At 34.5% G+C, this 20,401-nt stretch overlaps 1 protein-coding gene across 1 annotated transcript in view; it reads right to left on the bottom strand.

Annotated features, from left to right (window-relative positions):
- DHX36 (DEAH-box helicase 36) overlaps positions 1-17,775 on the bottom strand; it is a gene marked incomplete at its 5' end in the record, with an annotated part of 75,932 nt that extends 58,157 nt beyond the window's left edge. The window contains 11 exon segments of the mRNA XM_007943566.1: positions 1,394-1,537; positions 2,239-2,303; positions 4,149-4,204; positions 7,586-7,673; positions 8,070-8,172; positions 8,478-8,618; positions 12,424-12,505; positions 14,049-14,215; positions 14,358-14,432; positions 15,320-15,399; positions 17,602-17,775. Coding sequence (XP_007941757.1) covers positions 1,394-1,537; positions 2,239-2,303; positions 4,149-4,204; positions 7,586-7,673; positions 8,070-8,172; positions 8,478-8,618; positions 12,424-12,505; positions 14,049-14,215; positions 14,358-14,432; positions 15,320-15,399; positions 17,602-17,775 — 1,175 coding nt within the window.
- Between the last annotated feature and the right edge of the window lie 2,626 nt (positions 17,776-20,401).

Here is a 20,401-nt window from a genome sequence, read left to right as displayed (position 1 = left end):
TCCTAAAAAAAAAAAAAAAAAAGTTCAAACAAATTACGTCTACAGGAGCCACAAATCTCATCTGCCCGAGACCAGAAGAATTAGATGGTGCCTGGCTAAAACTACTGACTGTTCTGACCAAGGTTACAACAGAGGTCCCAGGCAGAATGGAAGAAAAATGTAGAGCACAAATTCTTATTTTAAAAAAAGTCAGACAAACCGGCACAGTAGAGAACAGAGGACTCCCTGAGACTACTGCCGAGAGGCACTCTTTTAACCTAGAACCAAGCCTATCCCAAGATCACCCTTTAGTAAAATAGCAGAGTAGCATACAAAATAAAGAATATAAAACTGCTGATCTACTTAAAAACCAACAGTATGAGATCAAAAGGTCAACAATTATTCAAAAGCAAAGATGAGAAGGTAAGGGGGATAGGGAAACTAGAGTTCCAGAAATGGAAAAACAGACACAATTAAAGAGAACAACGTATATGGAAAATGTCAAGTGGGAACCTAATATGCTGTGTACATCTTCATCAAAAACTGAATTAAAAAAAAAAAAAAAGCAATTATTTGTTAAAGTTTAGAGCAAATAATTTTTTCTACCATTAAAAAAGAGGTATTTTTATTATGCTACCATCATATCAATGGGGAAAAACACTTTCCCTACATTTTCACTGGTAATTAATAGTGAAGAATCAGCACAGCTATAAAGCAGTGATTAACAGCTACAACTGCCTGCATTCAAATCCTTGTCAGGTTATATGACTTTGGGCAAGTTACCCGTACACTAATTTCCAATCCTTAATATGGATGTAATAATACTTCACATCACTGTGGTGAGAATTAAACAAATTTATATACATATAAAAATCAGTTAGGAGATGTACTGATATTCAAATAGTATAAGTCATTATCATTATTAGGTAATATACACTTTAGAAAAAGAAGGGAAGCAGAGTTCTAAGTAATGTAACTAATGAGAATAAAGAAAATTCAATTTAACTAGACTGAGGAATGAGAGGTAGAAAATAACGAGAAAACTTGGCAAATAAATTCCTGAATAAACTATGATTAAAACAACTTTCCCATTTAAAAATGAAGGGTCAAAAAAAAAAACTCACTGCCTTTGAGTCAATTTTGACTCATAATGACCCCACCTTGGGTTTCCCAGGCAATATCTCTATGGAAGTAGATTGTCTGGTCTTCCTTCCCAGGAGTGGCTGGTACATTGAACGGCTAGCCTTCTGGCTAGCAGTCAAATGCGTTAGGCACTACACTACCAGAGCTCCCAAAATGTAGTGTAGTCAATTCAAAATAGTGTGAAAGGTAATTTTCTAATAAATATTTTTAAATGGCAGCAACACTCTGTCATATATTTTTTTGTACTTTAAAGACAAAGGTCCCACCTTACCTTCCAGCTCGGCCTTTCCTTTGTTTGGCATTAGCTTTACTGACCCACTCAGCGGACATTGTGCTGATGTTGTTCTGAGTGTCAAAGTGCGTTTCTTTTATTTTCCCTCCATCTATCACATAAACTACATCATCTATGGTAATGCTGTTTGAAAAATAATAAAATATTAAAAACACATCAAAAGCACTATTAAACTATAGCTGCAGGCTTAATTTTATACTGGATCAAAGTGACTGATTTTAGCAGTTCAAGATTGTAACTCTTTTTCCACATTCACCAATGTTTCAGGGACAAAGCACCTGTAAGCAGCATCAGAAGCTGCAGTGGTAACACAGAGCCAGTCTGCACATCACAAGCTCAATTTTCATTTGCCCACAGCCAAACTTTACAGCTTGCCTAATGACTTTCTGTACTTAGCTCAGTGGGTCCCCAGTGACATGGTTTAATAACAGCTTCCACAGAACAATCTGCTTCAGGGATTGCACTGGTTTATTAGCACCTCTAAGGGAACACAAGAAATTTTAAAGGCTGTATATGATCACTAAATTTGTGGCAAACAGTATCACCTCTAATCAAAATTAGACAAAGGCACAAAATTGTACTCAGCTCCCTTGCTTCTTTATAGTTCAGGAAAAACAAAGACATTTAATAAAAGGCTGTTTCTGAAGGGGGTTAAATATTGTTATAGCTAAAAAAGAACACATGCTTGCTGTCACATTTAAGTTAAAAAAAGCTTAATATTTAAAAATGGTAAATTATAGTGAAAAAACATTAAGATATGCTAAGAATTTATGGGGGCACAAAATTTATCTGTCATAAGCAGTAAATATTTAAAATAATTTTACCTAGTCTCTGCAATGTTGGTAGCAATTACTATTTTCCGAACACCAGGAGGGGTTTTTTTAAATACCTGTGAAAATAAATACATCAAAACCCCAAATACATTAATTTCTGAAATATTTTTTAAATTATAGGAATTACTTCTTATACCGCTCATTTTTAGCATTTTGTGTTCCTTTATTGATATAAGCATGTAATAAAGATGTATTTGTAAGATACATTATTTTTAATCCTACAAAACTCTCTTTTGGTAAATCAAACCAAATCTTCACAGATGTCAGAATCTTATCACAAACAAGATCAACGATATTGATTATTTCAATTTATACAGTATATTTTTTAGTAAAAGCCAGGTGGTGTAAATGTCTCATTGTGTGACCAAATATCATTTTTACAAGGAAAGTATAGACTAAGGACAAGAATTATGAGGCACAACGTATATGGTAAGGACTAATTTGGGCACATGCCCAATCCATTAGAATGGGTGTCACCTGACATGCTGTGCCACAGTGTACTAGGTTGAGAGCTCACTGCAATTAAAAACAAACAAGCAAACAAACACACATTCTCCAAATGCTGAAATCTACAAACAATGCCACCCAGTAGAAAGAAGACATGTAGTCATGTACTATTGGCTGTAATGCACAAAAATATGAATCAATTTATTCCTTCATTTGTAAAATGCAAATCAACAACAACAACAAAAAACGTTCCCAGTCTAGTCACATATTCTCCAGTAAAGGAATAAATAATTTCCTGTTAGGGTATCAAGGAAGAAAGAATCTTCACAATGGTAGTACTCTTCTGTTCAGTCCTTGGAATCAAGAGTTCCCTTCCCTCAGCTATGTACTTGTCATCTAAATCACATGGCTGAACCTAACTCAGTACTAAGCTATAAGCAGAAAGGATAGTAAGAGTCTCAACAAATTGAGTAAGAGTCTCAATAACAATGTCTTGATATTTCCTTGCAAACAAGTAAGTGGAGAAATTGAAATAAAAGAGGTAGATTTTCTGGTCCATCTCATTCTAACAAGACCTGTAAATACTGCAGTCCACAAAACTATCTTGTTTCTGAGAATGCAGTGTTCATTTGAACTATGGAAGTCTGCATGTGAAGGAGCAAAAATGTAATATATTATTGATAAAATAGAATTATTTCTTACCTGTAAATACACTAATTTCTGTTAAATCAAAATCTCAAACATCACAGGTTATCAATTTCTAGGTTGAAATATCTTTATCCTGAAACTCACACCATTAAGAAACCCAAACAAGTTAAAGGTGAAACCAACTCTTTAAACTTTTTCCTTTGGAAAATATTACTTATTAAATTACCAATATCCTGCTTAAAAAATAATAAAATAGTACTCATCAAATAATAAAACATATACCCTAATGCTGATATTAGGGAGAGATATGTCAACATTAGGGAAAAGTTTAAAGAACTGGTTTAACCAATAATAGGGGAGTCTTGTGTGGTTCCAGTGATTAACATTCTCAATTGCTAATCAAAACACTAGAGGTTTGATTCTACTCAGAGATGACTTAAAGAAAACCCTGACACCTGACTTCCAAAAAAATAAATAAAAAAAAATCAACCTCTGAAAACTGCAGAGCATAGTTTTAGTTCTACTCTGACATAACTTGGGATCACCCTGAGTTGAAATTGACTCAAAGGCAACTGGAATGCTGAGGTGACCAATTTTATTTGTGCATTACCCTCTGTTATTCAAGTTTTTGTACAATCATCATCACCCAAAAGCTTATCTACAAGTGTTTTCAAGAAGTATAATATCTAAGGATTACTATTTGAAAATGCTCCTCAAAAAAAAGAAAGAAATTAAAAATACAGTAAGCAGTTCTTAAAGCTTGTCTCAGTTTGAAAGACAGAAACTGAATAAATTTACAAACATACCTGGGTCTGGTTAACTGTAGGCATCAGTGAATGCAAAGGTATAATAAGAAACTTATCTGAAAATTAAAAAAAAAAATTAAACAATTGCAGAAAAGTGTCTTTAGACGTTATTAGACAACAAATTTAGAAGTTAAGCCACATAATTCTTAATTTACATTTCTACATACCTCACACTAATTTTCGCTCTTTTTATGTTCCTGTTTTCTAAATGTTCCAGCAATTTCCAAGACATTTTATCTGTCTCATATTGATAAAACATTTTCTCCAAGTTCTCAAAGAAATGTTCAAAAGATGGAAGCAAACCGTTCAAATGACACATGTAAAATACAATTAACTCCACTCTTACTACCAACGGAAGACTTAAGAATTTTGCTTAGTATGACTGTTTGCATACTTCAAGTAATCTACTTTAATCATGAAGACAGTACCTGATTTTTTAGAACACATTATTTATAATAAAAAACATCCCCCCAAAAGAGACCAACATGTTTTTTAAAACATAATTTTCTTAGAAATGTATTAAATTATATTCCTACTCTATAAACTTTCAAAAGGAAACAGCTTGAGCCCACTCATGACTATTAGCCAACAGAGAAAAAAAGTTGGGATGTAGTACAGTTACAGGAAACCGGGAGAGTGTCAAGGCAGCAAGGGCAAATTTCCCGTTTATCTATGGCTGTTGAAATACAATCTGACTTAATCTATGGCAACAATGCCAAGTGTCTCAAATGACTCAAAACAACTTTATTTCCCCAGAAAATAACTGCTGTTATCCAAAAGAGATACTCCCCGTAAACTCTCTCTTACTCTTTGAACTCTAGAGAGTAGTGTGAAAAGTAGTAAAAAGTTATCAAACAATTGATGTCAAAATAAGAATGCTCTGATTTACTTGTCTCTGAAACACAAAATGAAAAATATCAACTATGAAACACTCAAGCCAAATATATTGAACTTGAATCAAATCAAGCCCTCAGATACAACTTCCAGCTACAGACAGAGGAAGGGTGATGTTTTAGAAGTAGATTTAAACATTTATCAGGTTCGACTTTTTCCAATTTGAACAAACCATCTGTGGAAGACATGTTGGGGATAAATGGGGAAATCTGATTATAAACTGGCTTACTGGATAATATTAAGCATTTGGTGCCAAAATGGCATTATGGTCATGTACAAGTAAAATTTTTAGAGATGCATATACTTAGATACATGTGATACCTGTACTTTCAAAAGGAAAGAAAGAAAAGACTGCAAAAATAATTGCTGTATTAAAGTTACAGGTATATGGAGATTACATGATTCTTTAGCTTCCTATTTGTCCGAAATTTTCATTGTAAAAAATTTAAAAAATTGTAGCAATAATGAAAGTAAAACAATTTTTTTAAAAGAAACTATAATTAGGATAAAAATAATTTATATTGATGATATTGCACAACTAAGGGAGTCAATGGGAATGAAGTCTACATACTTAAAAAAGAAATAAAGTTGATAAGCATTAGATTAAATCAAGTTTACCTTTTAGTCAATACAGTGTTAGATCAATTCTCTGCTCTATATACAGTAGCTAAGGCACAGTATAATAACTAATTATTAAGGCTAAATTTTTCAGCCATTTGTTTATTTAAGAAAACACAAATTCTGGAAAAGAGTTTCATTGAAAGGCATTGATACTTCCTTCTTTGATAGTAATTCAATGTAGAAAGTTAATGAAGTCAATCATGATAAACTATAATCTTACATTTCTACCCATGGCTCCAGAAATGATCACTTAAATTTTGGAGTATATCTTTCCTGTATTTTTCTTTGTAACTACAGATTCTCAATTATTTTTTTAAAAAACTAAAAATAGACAATACAATAATATTTTACAATGAGGGATGGAAAAGCTAACATTGTGAAGTCACACACACAAAATTTTAGTTGTTTTAAAAAAATAACTCAATGTATTTAATCAAAACTAATTTTTCTATAAAGATTATCATTGACAAGGAGAAGAGAAGATACTACTTCTTAATAGAGAAGTCAAAATGTTTCATCAGCTGGAGAATAATAAATAATTGTAATTATAGAGAATGCTTTGAGAATGTTACCATAATAGGATTTAACAAAGAATGAAAATGGATCACTGCTATCTTAATGTATACTATTAGATTTTCTAATGCATTATAAAAAGAAAATGTTTCCAAAGCACTTCAGCACCTCACTGCCATCAAGTCGATTCCAACTCACAGTGAACCTCCTATTGGGTTTCCAAGGCTGTAAATTTTTATGGAAGCAGACTGCCTCATCTTCCACAGGGTGGCTGGTGAGTTCGAACCATCGACCTTCTGATTAACACCCAAACTCCTTAATTACCACACCACCAGAACACCTTAGAAATTATATGCAGAACTGAAAAAATTATTAAATAGAATTTGTCCTATACTTTTCAATTTGGAGTTAATAATAATGAAGTTACTTAAAATACTGTTACTAAATTTTATAGCAGAAAAATGCCCTCATGCATTCTCTAAGTCAGAAGAGATTATGTCTTAAAACATTGTTGAAGAATCACAATCACCTAAAGAATTCTTTAAAAGCTCAGATGTTTAAGTCCCATTCTTAGATTTTGGTTGAGGATGGGGTCTGGGCATCTGCATTTTTAAAAAGCTCCACAAGTGTCTCTGTTGTATAGTCACAGAAGAGAAATACTGGGCTAAATGAATGACCAATTTAAGCTCCCTTCCTCCCCAGTGAAACCCAGTAGTGAGTAAAAACAGTAACAAAAACTTCAAATCCCAGCATCTTTTTTTTTTTTTTCATTTTTACATTCAACGTAACACGTACATTTAGTTTCATTCCCCATTCACCATGTCCAACCCTAACCCAGTCTCCTCCCCTCCTACCCTGTAACCCTTCCCTTGTGCCCCTCTTATTTATGCACTCCTGTTTGTCCTGCATTTCCTCAGTTTGAATGTTGGTCCTCTGGTGTCCATGTCTATTGCTCTAAGGGATGTATGACCATAGAGTATGTGGGTGCGGCATCCTGCGTTGAGTGGTCTGCGTGTACATCTTGTTAACTATTGGGCTGAGAGCCTGCCCCTGGGGGTGAGTTTTATTCCAGGTGCAGAATGTATTCCAGGGCCACAGTACTGGGAGTCTCACCAGACAAATCTCAGCATCGTAAGGGCTCGATTTTACTAAGCATATTTAGGAAGAAAGGTAAAATATTCTCCTGATAATACTAAATAGAGAGCTTCACTACGTATCCATCACCTTCACCTGTGACCCAGAACTCTGAAAAAGAAACACAAGCTGACTTTTGAAAAATCCAACCCAGGCTTTGACTACCAACTTCTTACACTGAAGCAGCCTCAGAAGCCAGACTTCTTCAAATGAAAGACTAAAACCACTCTACATACCACTTGTAGAACTGCAACAAAAGGACTTTAATGTAATACCTGATTTAAACATCACTTGTGACATCAAGAGATCATGTAAACTGCTGATATTGTCCCAGCCTGGCAGAAAAACCAATATGGCACCATCCTGTATGGAGGAGAAATAACCATTACAAAGGATCACAACAACAAAACACCAACAATAAAATTCTGTGCACACTTAAGACTTAATTAAACCTATAAAAGTTCAAGATAATTTTGATTTCTGATTATAGTAACCAAAAGAATACAAGCTCTTTTTTTTTTTTTTTTAAAAAAAGAACTTATAATCTCGATGTTTCACTTGTTTAGCCTTTTCTTCAAATAAGTGGAATGCCTTAATCCTTTAATAGTTTGATGTTCTTATTTCTGGTGTCAAAAGCAGTTTCTTTCACAGTCTTCACTAAAAACATTTAAGAAAATTATTGTTTTTTCATGGCCTTGATACATTGACAAAATTTAAATTATGTTACTTGAGGGAAAGTAAAAAAGGAACAAAACTAACCTCTTCTTCTAAAACAATGTATCGGATAAGGGCAGCGATCAAATTCAGATCAACTTTATCATCATCCATCATTTCTAAAACATCTACAGTACTTGCAGAATACCTATCAAAGTTGAATAAAAAAATTACAAAATATTTGAAAGACAGATTATATATCATGATAAAGTTCTTGTGATTTAAATTGCTATAAACTCTTAATAGTTAACCACATCTGCAAATAGAGGAATGTAATCTAAAGGTAAGAGAATTACTAGGTAATAGTATTTAAAAGTCAAAAAAGCATAATATTTAGCTGGTATATGGGATCTGCAATGTCACAGCTTAAGTACGAATTCAAAAAGACAATCCCTGCTTTTAGTTTTACTCAAACAGCCACTGTAATCTCACTTTGAAACAAGTTAGATTTACCTTCTTTGCAGTTCCCTTATATAATCAGGCCAACGTTCTTTATAGATTGCTTCTTTTTCTTCTTTTTCTTGCCTGTTTACATGCCCTTGCATGAAACCCCTTTTAAACAGGGATCTGTGTTCTTTTTGTTCTGGAACATACCTAAAATAAGAACATTTCTAAATAACTTCTTTTTCAAAGTTTTTGGTTTTAGTTAGTATCTGACACAACATTTAGGATTAAAACAACAGGATTTTAAAGATGATTTTTCACTATATTTTCTAGTTGAATGCTTGTTAAAATATCAATTTAACTGTAAGAATTAATTTATATATAAATATCTGACACTTAAGATAAAAATCTTTCTACTTTATTACATAGACCACTAGACCATCTTTAGCAGTCCAGCAATAGTAACTCTCACCTCCAATTTTAACTCTGCTTTCAAAACACAAGTTAATATTAATTAGGAGTCTGATATAACAGTTAATGATTGCCTACCAGAAAGACTCAGATTTTAAATACAGGAGGTTCTCAAACCTGACTGCACATAAGCTCCCTGGGAGCCTGTAAAATTAGATTCCTAAATCCGATCCTTGGTGATCTGGATTTAGGGCTGGTACATACTAATGTAAGAATTTTAATTAGTGCACCAGGAGATTCAAAGAGTATCCACAGACCTACAGACCCACGCTTAAAAGCTATTTAATTCAGCTTAGTCACACAGTTAACAGGTACCGGCAGAGTCAGAATCAGCGGGCAAGTCTCCTGTGCATCAGTCCATGCTATACTGACTCTAACATGCTGTAGTGACTGCTCAAAACAGAGGACACATCTGCTCAAGAATGCTACCAACCACAGTGGGCTCTCAGAAGCCTGGGGAGTGGGGGGAGATGAAGAAAAAGGCACCTGCTCTTTAATCCAGATTCTCTCCAAATCCAGCCTAGAGGACAGCATCCAAGACAACAGAGGGGTTCAGGGCATGGGCTTTGGAATCAGACAGAACTGGACTAATGCCCTTGCCATTAACTAACGGTATAACCTTGGACAAGTGACCAAACCACTGGCCTTTAGTTTCCTTGAGAGATTAATACTCTCACAAATATTACTGAAGGTAAAAATGTGATATAGTGCCTAACACATAGGAGAAACCCAAAAGAGTGTTAATCCCCTTCCCTATTCAGTACTTGCAACCCAGGACTCCCCTAAATCTTCGAAACATTTAGAGGCACCAACTTGAAGTAGGGTAACCTGAGACAGAGACTGGTCCTAGTCAGCAGGATGGACCCACAGCTGGCTCCCATCCCAGCAAAATTCCAAAAAAAAAGTAATCTTCAGTACTATACCCCAAATCCCCAATCACAACCCTCCATATCACTTCATCCTACTCTCACTCTGGCCATGATGTTTCCTCCTTCCTACTACCACAGCTCTTCCTCTAGGAAGGGGATAGATAGCTCGGGGCTTCTGATGAAAATCTCTTCATCAAGAACCATCCTCCCTCCTTTGATTCCCCTATTAAGGCTAGTTAGGGGACAGCAAGAATGTGACACCATCCCTTTTTTTCCCCACAGACGCCTTAGTTACAGTTTCTTGTACAGTCCCTGCCTTTTAGGAAAGTTAGAAAAGCAACTAACCATTAAGGTCAGATTTATGATACCCAAAACTGCTTTATTGTCCAGCTGTTGCCTATTCTCTTAGAAAACAACTGGTAAAGTGCCATGATAGAAAGCAGGACATATTAAGGAACATGAAGATGAAAAGGAACTGCATGGAAATTTATAGCCAATGATGAAAAAACTAGGGCACAGAAGACCACTACATGCTGTCTCTCTCATTTAGCATATACCATCTTCTATGACACGTTTCCTCCTTCCTCTTCTCAATTTCCCTGCTTCTTGACTTACCCAGTCAGTTCCTGTTATATTAATTTAATTGCCAATACACTCTTTACTTCCCAAAAATAGGTCAATCATACTTTATATAATAGCCTATATGTCTCCCTGTCTAGACAGCCCAGATGTCTCTGAGGGCATATAGCAAGTTTTTCCCTGTTTTATGCTCAGTCCCTAGCTCAGTGCAAGATATAAAGCTTAATAAGTATTTGTTATAGAAAAGAAGGAAGAAAGGTCAAAATTCAGCTGACTTTTCTCCATGTAAACTAAGTTGTAGGATCTCTATTCTCACTTTCCCACTGTCATTTAACAAAGGGAGCTGTGGAGTCTTGAAACATCTCATCCTAAGTGTTCCAATCTCTCTCCTATTTATGCAGATATGTTTACTGTAGGCCAGGCACTGTGCTAGACAATAGTTCCAAACAGAAAAGGACAAAATCCTTGACCTTGAAAACGTTGAAGTCTCGTGCAAGTGGCAAATATAAAGTGATATATACTACATGGCAGCAAGGTAAGTGTAAGAAATATACCATGGGTGTCCAGATGAGAATGGTATCATATGTGAGAGGTATCATAGAAGGCTTAACAGGCAATAAAGCTGAAATTTATTCTTACAGATCAATAGTTTACAGATAAAAGGATGGAGAAGACAGCAAGTGGGAGTCTAAAAAGAGGAAATCATATGTAATAGGCATGAAGTCATGAATGAAGGGGACTGGCCTGGCATATTAGAGAATAGTACACATTTAGCATGAGCAGGCTACAGGATTCATGACTGGGAGATGAGGCTAACAAAAGACGGAGCCTGATTATAAAGGGCTTTGGGATGACTAGCTACAGAATTTGGACCTTGTTCTACAGACCTTTGTTATCCCAATCTTTTTTTCTATCAAGGAATACAAATATTATTTTGCAGAGCCTTCTGGAGAAGGCTGCCAGGAGCTAGCAGCCAGTGGCCAGAGGATTAAGAAAATCAAAACTTTGGGCACACCAGTTACCATGCTCTACTATAGTTAATGAAGAACTAATAGGTTTTTAAATCAATTTTTAAAGAGAAATCTCATGCGCAAAGCCGGCCCAGGGGAGAAAGCTCACATGACCAGATTTGTTTTTAAGAAAAAATATATGGTAGAAGTCGGGGAAGAAACACGGCTGAGAATGAAGACCTTAAGAACAAAAATGTAGCCTGAAGTAGAAGAAATAAAAATAAGAAAGCATGTTTAAGGACCTGAAGTAAGATATAAAACAAGAAATCATGTTGGAAGAGAATGTGCTGAAGCAAACTCAAGAGAAACCCTGTGTGATGAGAAAGAGTACAGAAGGACTTAGAGTATATTGTATTGGTTCCTCATCTCAGCATGTACAGCCATTAGCAGACCCTCACTGATTGATAAATATTAACTCTTTTATATTTTAGAAATCTAGATGGTGAATAAAATCAGTAATTATTATAAAGTATACTGGACAAGAAGCAGTGGTATTTTTTTGAGGAAGTATAGTGGGGTCTGAAATATAAGATAATAACAATGGCTTGAAAAATGTTAAGATCTCTGTGGTACTGGTATGCTGCTCAGGAGAGAACTATAGTTCTAAAATCTGTGAAAACATAAAACTATGGTCAAGGAAATAGATTACACAGTGAAAATATGAAAGACTGCAAAAATGAACATTACAGGGAGATTGCATTTAAAAAGCTGGCAATGGAAGCCAGCAAAGGAGGATGAAAATCAGGTAGAAGGAGAACCAGGAGACAGGTTTAAGCACTTAAGAAAGAGGTCACCAAACTGCGGTGCCCGTTAAAATCACCCAGGTTCTTTAAAAAATGCTAATACCTAGCTACCACCCCAAGGCACTGTGACTTAACTGAAGTAGGGCATGTGAACTAGGCACTTGGATTTTAAAAAGCTCCCCATAATTTTAATGTGCAGTAAAGTTTAAGAACCCCTGAGTCAAGGAAAAGGGACATTTTAAGTTTTAGAAAGAAGTGGTCAATGGTGAGTTCCTGAGTCTCTAACGTTTGGCATGAGAAAGATGATATATTTAATATTTATTTGATTTCCAATATTACTTACTTTACTTTTTCAATTATATCTTCCAAAAGATATTCCACAACCGGAAAAGTAAAGCCAGGTATATGTATCATTGGACAATTACCTGTTACGTAAAAAAAAATAAACAGAAATCTGTACTCAAAAGTTGAAAACAGAGAAAGACATTAAATCACCATACTGTAAGTAAAACTTGAATGAGATAACACAGCACTCTTCATTACTACTCATAACTTCAAAAAAAGGTCCCTGAATATTTTACAGTTCTACCTTGTTTTTCCATATCTAATTTAAATAAAAATAGTAATATTTCTTTGAAGTTTTATAAGATCTTGGAAAATATCTCATTTTATACAGAAACTCAAGCCCTCAGAAATGTAACAATTTCTCTGGGATTATACAATAGAAGGCAAAAAAAAAAAAAAAAAGTTGAGCAGAAGGTCTCAACTCACAGTTTAATGGCTAGGTTATATTTTCTCTTTATTCTTAGTCAAAATGGTACCACATCAGAAACTAAGTTTACTGAAATCTAGGTAAGAAGCATTATTTCTTGTGGCACCCAGAATTAAGGAAAGAAGCAGTTAGAAAGTAACATAATTAAATATTAAATTGCTTTTCACTGAATTATTGTTTCAAAATCACTAAAAAAAAAAAAGTTTAGTACCATTACAGAAATACTATTTCTCTCTCATAACAAGAACAAGTAATATACCCTATAAACAAAATCAACACTGCATCAGAGGTCAAAATACCTGAGCTAGTAATTACAGCTCTACCTTTCATAAATTTAAGCAAGATACTCAATCTTAGTTCTAGGTGTCTTATTTTAAAAAAAAAAAAAGAGTATCACCTGTCCTAACTTACCTTGCAAGATGTTGAAGGTTAATTAGGATACATCTTAAAAGACTCTTTAAAAGCTGAATACAAGAACATTTACTGAACATAGCTGTATTACTTTTTATCTCCTCACCTCTCCTTTTACTTTCCCAATATTATAAGTAGAGACACTGTGGCATAATTACAAAAGCATGTACTTTACAGCAGGACAAATCTAGGATCAAATCCTCTTATCTGCCTGTTAATTATGCAACCTAGGGTAAGCTTCTTAACTACTCTCAGGCTATTTTCCATTCTGTAAAAATGGGAATAAAAATAGTACCTATCTCACATGGTTATTAGAATTAAAGAAGATAAAGTGTCAAATATACTACCTGGCACACTGTAGGTGCTCCATAAGTGGTCACTAGTATTCTTATTATTATTAGCAAACTGCCATACTAGCCTGTAATAGTACATAAAAGCCATGTAAGAATCACAAAACATGTTTCTAAAACCACAGAAGAATCACAAAAAAATGTATCTAAAACCATTCAGATTTGTGGCTTGGAGTCAATGATGCCATCTTAATTGTCTCGTAGGAAAAGAGAAGCTGTATGTCTTCACTAAAACAGCAGTGATGATGCCACCATTTTTAATAGGTACAATTCTCTAATCTGTAAATTAGGATAATATTAAAGTAAAATGAGTTACTAAATTTTAATATTCAGGTAGACTACAAATGCAATGCTTAAGTATGTTAGTATTTGTTACTCTAAATGAAGTGGTTTTGAGATACCTTTGCTAAAGTAAGCATCATAAATTTTACTCACCAAAATACTCTGAAAATTTCTCAGCATTCAATGTGGCACTCATCAATACTACTTTCAGATCAGGTCGCGAAGTGAGAAGATCTCTAATCACAGTCATTAAAACATCTGATTGTAGATTTCTTTCATGGATTTCATCAAGGACTATGTGACTCACACTGGATAAATGCCTGAAGCAGAAGTGAGAAGCATGTAGTTCAGCACAAAACAGAAAACTAAACCAGAAGAAACTATCACAATTAGTGAAATCTAATTTAATAATTACATCTTTTGATATATTTAACTTAATTTCCTTAAGTGAAACACACTCACGGATCTGACTGGAGCCACTGAAGGATGATTCCTGTTGTACAGTATAAGATAGAACCTTGTTTCCTGGGCAACCGACTATGAATGAAAGACATGAATTAATAATTCTTGATTTTCTTTTCCAATCATTTACTAAGTACCACAAAAGTTTCAATTTCAGAAATTTTTAAATTAAAAGCTTCTTATTTATTTTTTTAGTTATGCAAACACCTATCACAGTAGCAGGAAACACTACATTGAAGTTCATTACACATTATTTTAATTGTCATGATACAATATTAATGATTTATTTTTAAAGGCATACTATTCGACTACTAACCAGAAGGCTGGCAGTTCAAACCCACCAGCCACTCCTCAGAAGGAAGGTTAGGCAATCTAGTTCCACAGTGATACTGACTCAGAAACCCAAGGAGGGGTTGCTACAAGTTGAGCCGACTCGCCAGCAGTGAGTTTGGTTCTTTGTATTTGGAAAACAGCTGAATTACTCACAGGCCTAAATTTTTGGTTCAGTGATTGGAAAGACTGCTCATTAAAAAGATAAATGGAATCTTGAGCTCCAGAAAATGGTTAGAGATACACAATGGAATAAGAAGGGGGTTAAAGACCAAATATTCAGCTGGCAAAATAAAAAGGCTAGGGGAGTAGGTGGGTGGTACTAAAAGGTACAGCATACCAATGCCTTTCAGGGAGAGTGATGGTCTACTAATCGAAGTCCAGGAAAAAATCATTTTTAAAATCATTCCAAAATGTAAAAGCACATTTTAAAATGGTAATACAAATCTGAGTTTGGGTTAAAAAATGAGTTTGTGGGTTCCTAGACTCCATGTGCTATGGTGCAATTCCTTTAAACATCAATTCCAATAGCAAAATCCAAAGTAAAAATAGGAAAAAGTATCCTTTTTTCTGATTTCCAGCTTCAAAGTTTCACTAAAATATACCAGTAAACAAGAAGTGAACTCTTTTACCTCTGGAGACGAATTTGGTATCCAGTACTGTTACCATTGCCACAAGACTCTGCCCTTTCTGCAGCCACTCGCTCTGCAACCTTTAATTCAAATACAACAGTTACAATGAAAATACAGTTTCTGTTTGGACAAATATCCTGAACATCAGTAAAAATTTGGAGTTGCTGAAATATTATTCTTCAGGTTTCCAGACAACTAAAACAAACAAACAAACAGCACAGGTATATATTAAAATCTGAGGTACCTACATCCGTGTGTGCTTTACTTAACAGCTGCTCACTACTTCCTTCTCAGGCTTATTTTTCATTTCCTCCGATAATGCCGTTTCCTTCAAGGCCAAATTTTCTTTCATCACTACTTTTAAAGGATCTTTCTATAGAAGACCTTGGTAATTCTACCTTTCTTTCCGTCTTACTAAAATAGTTAGAAATCATAGTCTACCTTGTTACAGTTATGTGTAATTTGAGGGAGAATAGGTGCTACTGTTTGCTGCTGGGTAAAGATCAATGCTGCTTAATATCTAGTTCTTGGTTACATTCTAAAAGCTATGGCTCCAAAAATGAGCTCTGAAAATTACTGTAATATAATAACAATGTGTGTATGTAAGATGACTGTAACCAACAGTCATCATGTGACAGGACAGTGATTCATGTGGTAAGAAACAGAATGGCATGATTAATTTCAGAGAAATAATCTCAGAAGTAAAATTTTCCTGTCAATGTATCTAGTATATACTGATTTAGACTATCAGTTCATTTTTCACTACATTAAACTGCTCAACTTCTAAAAAGATCTTGGAAAAATAAGCAAAAGTAACCAAGTCAGCATTTTGCCTTACTGTCAATATATACAGTAGCTACTACTGAAGTGAAAATTTTAACTATAGATTTGTAACTTCTATCCAACTACAAAAATGTGCTATGATAAAGTGATTTATTTTTCACCTTTTGTGTTCTTATACAGTTTCTAGGAATATGATCTTTCTAAAGGGATAAAGACTGTCATTCTACTTTGTTCACAGTATTTCTTAGAAACTATGGCTTAAAATGTGTATCCCCCACTAAAAATATTGCCATAATTAGAAATATAATTCCTGAACACATATTCTACATTAAATGACTCAGAGATATGATGAACAATTTATCATAACACCAAAGACAATTTTAAATCTTCATAATTTAAATTTATGCACTGAATTTTGTAGGATGGATATAAATTCACTTTACACAATGAATGTTACAAGAAATCCCAAATATCCTTAAATTCAACTACATCATGTAACTAAAAACAAAAACATTATTCATAATAAACATAAATATGTATATAACTGTGTATTTGTGCTTGCCTTCTTCAAATTTAGGACTTATGAAAGATTAAAAATTAACCTAGATTGCATTAAAAAGCAAACAAGATAAATGTGAAATAATGCCTTATTTTTCCTCTTGACAAAATTTCTCTTATTGAAGAGCTGCATTCAGAAATAATTATCCATCAGAAATGTAGTTTTAAAAATAGGTAAGGCTAAAAGGAAGGAGAGAATGGTTATAAATGCTGAAGAATGTAATCAATGTCACTGAATTGTACAGGTAGAAATTGTTGAACTAGTATGTGTTCTGCTATGCATATTCCAAAAACAAAATAAAATAAATTATTAAGAGAAACACTCAAAATTTCCATCTTTCACTATGATTCAGTGCTTATGTACGAATAAGCACATTCCTGGGAACTGAAAACAATACTGAATGAATTAAGTAATAAAAGTGAAAGCATCTAATAATGAATACTACTTGTGGCTTATAATCAATTATTTTTCATTCTTTTGGTTTTATACTGAAAGTTGCTTGGATTTATAATTTATCTTAAACTCAAAAACATTTAAACACCTATTACCTGCAGACAGAAGTCACTCATCAACCTTTCAGCCTTTGTTGTTGACAGTGGGTCCTGTCAAGTCAATTATAACTCATAGCAACCCTTTGTGACAGAGTAGAACTGCTCCATAGGGTTTTCTTACTATAATCTTTACAGAAATAAATCACCCAGTCTTTCTCCTGTGGAACTGCTGAGTGAGTTCCAACTACCAACTTTTCAGTTAGCAACAAAGCAGTTAATCATTGTTCCAGTAGGACTCTTTCTTTTAGCCTTTACTACCAAATACTTGCTTCCATAGTAACAAATCCTAAATCTAATCAATCCTTCAAGATCAGTAAATTAGATTGAAACTATCTAAAGAAGAATGAAAGATAAAGGAAGAGAATTCTTAAAAGTGATGGATCACTTACTGAAATGGCACTGATTCTTCTTGGCTGAGTACAAACTATCCTGCATGCAGATCCTTTTCCTCTTTCAATGTAGTTATCCAAAATGAACTGAGTAACTTGAGTGGTTTTTCCACAACCAGTTTCACCACTTATTACTGTTACCTGATGGTTAGCAATCAAATTTACCAATTCCTATTCCAAAAAGGGAAATAAAGTAAAAAGCCATTACATGTTGACTAGTCTGAAAATACAGTAATCAAAATTTTTCCAAGCTGAAGATAGTAATTTTTAACAAAGATAATCAATGCTTTTAAAAGTTTGTTAAATACAGTGCTGGCAGTCTGGTTACTCTATCAACCAGTTCACAAGAGGTAAACAGCGCCAAGTTATAAAGAACAGAGCCAGAGTACTGTTTAAGAAAAACACATTACAAGAGTAAGAGACTGACAATAATTTAGTTTCATACACAAGAATTAAAATTAATTTAAAAGAATTTTGACATTTTGGGTTACTGAGGACAGAGGTAAACCTTCTGATACCTATACAACAATTAAGGACATCAATCATCTGTATTGCTATTTATAAATATGACTTTACTCTCAGGACAAGTTTTGTACACTGTTTTAGAGAACAAGGAACAGTATAATTTAAGATTATTTCCCCTAAAGATAAAGTTTTTAAATACCTAAATCAAATGGGTATAATTGCAGATATATGTAATACTTCCTATTTGGGGAATATCTTTCTTAGAAATTTTAGATAAATACTAGCATTTTTAGTATTAAAAATCTTCATAATTATTAACAAAACCAACCACCAGAGCTCCCTATAGTATTTAAAAAAACCACTGTACTACTTCAGAGAGGTATTATGTATTTTTTCATTTATAAAACAATTAACTTGAAATGCTTCCTTTTAAAAATTTTCCATTCCATTATACATTATTTCAAAACAATTTCTGTATCTGAACACTGAAATTATAGCTGGCAATTATTTAGAAGAGGAATGTGATTCATTCATTCAATAAATACTTTATGGATGGCTACAGAATGCCATACTTTGTTCTTAATCAAGAGATGGAGAATTGGAAAAGTAGACACTGTCCTTAGGAAACTTACATTGGTCTAGGAGGGGGAGATACACAGACATTCTCAGTTACTAATAAATGCTAAGGAAAGTAAAGAAAAATAGAGCTGGACTGGGAGGATAAAGAAGGATGAGGTGATTCTGTGATGAAGCATAATGAATGAATTAAAACACTATATACTGAGTTTCTGGTAAGATGGCAGAATAGGCAGACAAACTACACGGACTCTCTTTAACAAAGAAAAGGGGAACCAAATAACACAGATACAGAAGATAATCCTGGAGCCCTGAGCTTTGAAAGGAAGGATACAGAAGTGGACTAATCTCCAACTAATAGAAGAACCTGCATGAAAACACTGAAAAGGAGACATACTGAGCTGCGGTCTGTCAGCAATCATGACGGTGCAGACAGCTTGGATACTGCCAAGTGGTGTTAGGACCTAAGAGTTAACCTAAACATCGGCCCTGCCAGCCAGGGGCAGCACGCAGGAGTACACTGGTGGCTGGTGAATAAAATGGAAAGTAGCGAAGAGGGAGATGGGCTGAGCTGTGGACTTTCGGCTGTCCGGAGGAGGTAGTCATTTTGAATGTTTATAAGCAGTTTGTCCATTTTGGATATTTAAAGCGAGAGCGTGCTCTCAAATTCCAAGAACCTAAGAATAGGCTCCACTTGCCAGGGACCACAAGCACATTCTGGGCACAAACTAATGGAAAGGTGCAAAGTGCCTCTTGTTACTCTTATGTCCTACACCCTCTTGGTGAGCAGAGTTGCAGACATCCCTCACTCCCACCCACCTCCTGGGCCAGCAGGAATTCCATCCCAGTCTGTGTGCTCTGATGGAGCATGGGTGCCATGCCCCACCCAGATTTTTTGTTTTCCTATTTGTTCAGTTCATTCGTTTTTGTCTCTTTTAAAATTATTATTATTACTCCATACTTTTTATTATTATTCTGTATTCTTCCCTTCCCAGGTTCTAGTTTTCAGCTTTTTCTCACTTACCTCTTTCTGGTTCCCATTTTTTCTTTCTTATGGTTCTCCCCATTCCTTGTTATTCATTTTACATATTTCCCACTTTTTTCTTCATTATTCTCCTACTCTGCCTCTTTTCGCTTATTGCTCACTCCCCAGATATTGCAGGTTTGTTTTTTTCTTCTTTTAGTGATTTTTCCTGTGTGTTTATGTGGTATGTTTTTTGTCTGCGTACTTTCACTTTTTAAATGGTTTTTCGATTGTTGTTTTTGTCTGAGAGGGAGAAAGCAAATGTGCCCATGTGATGCAACCACACTCACATCTCCTGCAGCTCCACTTACTGAAAGCCACAATTTCCTTGTCCAGCAACTGGGCAACAATAAACGAAGAGCCTCACTCACCCTCAACTGCTCTTCACAAACAGTTAACAGAGATCCAAATACAAAAACGTCATGCTGTCTCTGTCTCCCAGACAACAGACCACCACAGTCTATACAGAGCAGCAAGATAAAGTGGTAGAAACAAAGAAGCAGGATACAGACCCATAACACATTCTTGGGAAAGAAGCAGCAATGGAACTCCCTGATAAAGAATTCAAAAGAACTGCACTTAGGTATATTCCAAGGACTGAGAGACAAATTAAGGAATACACTGACAAAACTGAGGAAAACACAGAAAAAACCTTAGAAGAATTCTGGAAGAAAATACAAGAACAAAATGACAAAATAAACGAAAAATTAGAAATGATTCTAAATCTACAGATAG

Source organism: Orycteropus afer, unplaced genomic scaffold (assembly GCF_000298275.1).
Source record: "Orycteropus afer afer isolate SDZICR_OR568_19922 unplaced genomic scaffold, OryAfe1.0 scaffold00109, whole genome shotgun sequence".
In the NCBI taxonomy this organism is placed as follows: Eukaryota; Metazoa; Chordata; class Mammalia; order Tubulidentata; family Orycteropodidae; genus Orycteropus; species Orycteropus afer.
The sequence above is the reverse complement of the archived record's forward strand: the minus strand, read 5'-3'. Positions and strand labels throughout refer to the sequence as shown.